This window comes from Aphanomyces invadans, assembly GCF_000520115.1.
Source record: "Aphanomyces invadans strain NJM9701 unplaced genomic scaffold supercont1.52, whole genome shotgun sequence".
Lineage (NCBI taxonomy): Eukaryota > Oomycota > Saprolegniomycetes > Saprolegniales > Verrucalvaceae > Aphanomyces > Aphanomyces invadans.
Window position 1 is genome coordinate 80,074 of NW_008580197.1, and position 4,192 is coordinate 84,265.

At 50.6% G+C, this 4,192-nt stretch overlaps 1 protein-coding gene across 1 annotated transcript; it reads right to left on the bottom strand.

Moving 5' to 3' along the window:
* Positions 1 to 1,681: 1,681 nt before the first annotated feature.
* Positions 1,682 to 3,157, bottom strand: H310_13492 (hypothetical protein; the record flags this gene model as incomplete). The annotated part of the gene is made up of 1 exon (XM_008881011.1): positions 1,682 to 3,157. One exon carries the CDS (start codon positions 3,155 to 3,157, stop codon positions 1,682 to 1,684), a length of 1,476 nt encoding a protein of 491 aa, XP_008879233.1.
* Positions 3,158 to 4,192: the final 1,035 nt, after the last annotated feature.

Consider the following 4,192-nt stretch of genomic DNA (forward strand, 5'->3'; position numbering starts at 1 on the left):
CATGGACAGGGTGACCAACAGTTGGAAGCTTGATGAAGGTTGAGCTCATTCGACGGATTGCTTTCAGTACAGCACGCAAGTGACGCGTGATCGTCTCGCCAGATCTCTGAAATCGGCACTGCAGTGCACGACTTGATGCATGATGCCCGCAAAAGTACAGGAACATGGCGAGCTGCTCGTTGACGGAGACTTCTTGAGTAGACCGCAGCTTTCCGATGTCGACAAGTGCATAGGCAAGCCGATGGAATACGACACGTGGCATCCGTAGCATCTCGACGACGTTCTGTGGGTTGCCAGCGAGGATCTCTTCCACCCACATCGGCCCGCTCAGGATTGACGTGTGCTTGGGAGTCTTGTAAACAAAGGCCGAGAAGTGGTAGACAAGCATCTTGACGAAGAGCTCGCGGCGTCGTCGTCGTAGATTGAACCATTGCTTGATGAACCTGATCGTGACGTCTTTGCGCATGCTTGTTTGGCGCGGAAGGTACACAACACGAAATATACGACCTGGAGTCGTATATTATTTATCACGGTTTCGGCCAGATACTTGATAAAATATCACAGAAAAACGTCATCTTCAAGTGACGTCCAGACACGTCAAAACTTCGATTTGAGATTACTACTCGGGCCCACCGAAGGTGTCCACTTTCGAAATTGGTCGAGGCCCACTGAAGGTGTCCACTTTTGATTTTATTGGTCAAAAATGTAAGAAAATGATATTCATTGGTTAAAACTCACACGAAATAGGTGAGAGGGCAAGCGGCAATAAGCGCCTCGGGGGGCCATTCAAGTGGTTCTTTCAACTCACCGCGCCGTCTCTTGGAACGCTTGTTCACACGCTTGATCTTGTAAGTATTGTTTCCTTTGCTCTCAACAATCGATTGCATAACACTCTGTATAGTGAGGAAGATATTGTTTCGTCGTCGAGCATCACAAAGTAGATATGAAGTGGACAATTTATGGTCCATTCTTAGCATACATTAATCAAGTATAAATAGTGGGTGATTTCAAATTGCCCTATTTCAGCCATTTTGGCGTGAATTCAATCAAATGACACAGCAATCCAATCATCAAACGCTCGGCTTTCATTATCTACCAATCCGGTAGTCTAGAAAAAATCCGCCAATTTTTGCGGATCATTCAAACAAAAGTGGACACTTTCGTTGGGCCCGAGTAGTATGTCGAAAATGTCCAAATTATTTTGATTTTACGTGATTTTGGGTGGCATCCAGACGGGCCTTTAAGGATAATACCATAACACATTAGGATAATTGCATTTTAAGAATCAGTAACAAAGTGTATAGTTTTTGTTTGACGACAGCAAGATCAAGTTGTATCATATCATGTGCTTGGACGTAGATACTATGGTCATCGATTGGCCAAAAATATTCTAAATTTCCAGAGGATGATTTTGGACGTCCATAATATTAAAACTTCAGAAGTATGGTCGAGTACCACGGGGGAAGGATTTTCGTCGTTCCCTGCACTTCGGTGCTTCACGTTGCCAAACTTGATTTGCACCTTCAATCGATTCGAACATCGGCAATCGTTTCTTTCCGTTTCACATTGATGGTGGTTTTGGTTCAGGTTGATCGGGAGAAGGTGTAGTAATGTCGTTCTTCGACTTTTATTACGTCATTCGGTGTGAGCCCACGTCGACGACTTAGATGACGTTGACGAATTAGATGACCCACCACTCGAACTTTTGGAGTACTGCGTAGTCCAAGCAGTCATACATATGCATCGGACCACCCTCGGCAAGGCGCATGTCGAGGCAGTACCCCTTGTGTGTCAAATGGCGAATCTGCTGCGTCACGCGATCGTATTTCCACTTTTGGTTGGCGTTGTTGTTGTCGCACGGCCACAAATGGACGGCCCCGCCGCGCTTGGGCTCGTACGCGTCTAAGCACAGGTCGCGTTGGTTGGCCGCGTCCCACGTGGCGATCTGCCCCTTGCTTTCCCACACCGACCAGATGGACGGTACGTCGTCCTTCCAGGCCCATCCCCATCGCGTGTGAGTTTCGACGGAGGTACTGGACCACAGCGCGCCGAGTACTTTGTCGTTCGGACGATTCATGAACACAATGCCGCTGTAGTCCTTGGCCGGGTCCACCGTGTTGAAGTCGAACTTCCAGTTCCCATTGTCCCACGCGAGCCCGAACGATTTTTCATAGTCGACCCACTTGCCGTTATTGTCGTGGAACATAAAGTAGGCGGGGGTGTCGCCGCCGTTGCCGCGCTTCGCCCATGCATTCACGTCGTTCATGTACCTTTTGGCCGTCTCCATGCTCGGGACGTGGCCGTTGACGGCGCCGCCGCTCGTGGGCCACCCGGTTTCCGTCAAAACGACCTTGGATCCGTACCGGTTGGCCATTTGATTCCATCGTGCCGACAAGTCTTCGATCGGGTTCCATCTCGAGTTGTCGGACGCACCGAAAAACGGATGAATATTGACTCCGATCACGTCACACTCCTTGGCCAGGTCTGCCGCCCGTTCAAGCCAGTCGCCGTCCGTTTGCACCGACCCGACTTTGATGTACCAGAGGCCGGCGTCATTGAGCATCTTGCGCATCTGACGAACCTTATCCAGGACGAACCACTGGTTGTACTGACCACCGAGGAGTTCTTCGTTCCCGACCATGATGGCCTTTACCGAGTTGGGGTGGCGGCGGGCGCCATCGACGGCGGCCACCATGTCCTTGTACCATTGGTCATTCTTCAGCCACACGCCAGCGTAAATCACCAAGCCGGTTTCAGCCGCTACATCGATGTGGTTGCGAGCACCTTGCGTTTGGTATGTTCGAACGCCGGAGAACCGCTCCTTGATCCGCTTGAAATGGTACTCGATGTTGCCAGCAGCGTAAGAGTTGTACGAGTCGTAGCACACCGACACGTCACCGGCAGCGCCCACCGAGATGCTACTCGTGGAGAAAGTGTTGGGGTAAGTTACCAGCGCGACAATGACGCCTACGACGAGGAGCGCGGTGGCTGAAATAGCCAAATTCAGTTTGCGCTTGCGGGTCAGTGGCGCAGAGCCCAAGGGCATGATCTGAACGGCCGAATCGTCCGCGTCGATCGCAATGGAATAGTCTACATCCGGGGCCGACATCGACGGCGTGGTGGGGCACATGATCTCGTTGTTCGACTCAGTGGACATGTCGGTGTGTCGATGCAAATTCAAATCTGGAACTTAACCAGCCATCATATTAATGCGCCATGGACTACGTGCGGACCAGTCTCCATGACGCGTTGTGCATTGTGCCGTACAGGGAAAAATTTCCCCACACTGAACAACTCTCGAAACTCGGCACATGTGCCCGAACTCTCAGCGACCGTGCAGGTCGCCCCAAGCTCGTAGGGACGTGGTACAGCCATCCGATTGCATCGCTGGCCCTTGCGCTTTAAAGTAGTGGACGGCCATATCATGTTGTGTCGTGGCGTCAAGTTCGAGAGGTTGAATAGAGCCCACAAGTTCAGTCTGGTAGTTCTCGTCCTTACGCGAGGTCAATTGCCTAGCTTCGCTACACTTAAGATATCGAAATCGCTCGTGCAAATTATCCATAATTGTGGCTCCGATATCTTGGGCCAAGTTCGCCCTGGGCGTGGGATATGTGCCGCCAGTGATGCGTCCATGATGGTGCTTCGAGGGTGGAAGCGATCGTTGTCGCTGCCGAGACAATGTCTCGTTGTATACTGTATCCACATTGCGATCATTTTCACTTGGACTATTCCTGGAAAACAGGCGATCAAAATCTTGTTGGTGACTGTACAGCGAACCTCGGAAAAACCCGACATAGTGTCATCCTGATTTGCTTGAAGAATAAAGTCAAATTTGTTGAAAGTGCCGTGAATTAGTCCAACTTGATTGGCTATAATCAGAAGAATTTCAGTCAGTCAATCACAGCTATTTTTGTATCAATACTGCAATTGGTCAAAAGGAATAGCATTTCTGACATGGTATTGAAGTATACAGGTGGCAGAATCGTTCAAACCAGATCATGTGTTGGAGGTGGTCGTTTTTTTGGGGGGTGTCGGCCATTTTCACTGTACAGTATAGGCAGGTGTACCCCGATCACCCGCCGACCATTCCGATGCGAGCTGTGGCGGGAAGGTAACCAAGACGATGGCCACGTGGCTTCGAGTGTGCAGGTCGGCGGCCACGTCCCGGCGGCCCACGTCGTTCGCTGAAGCC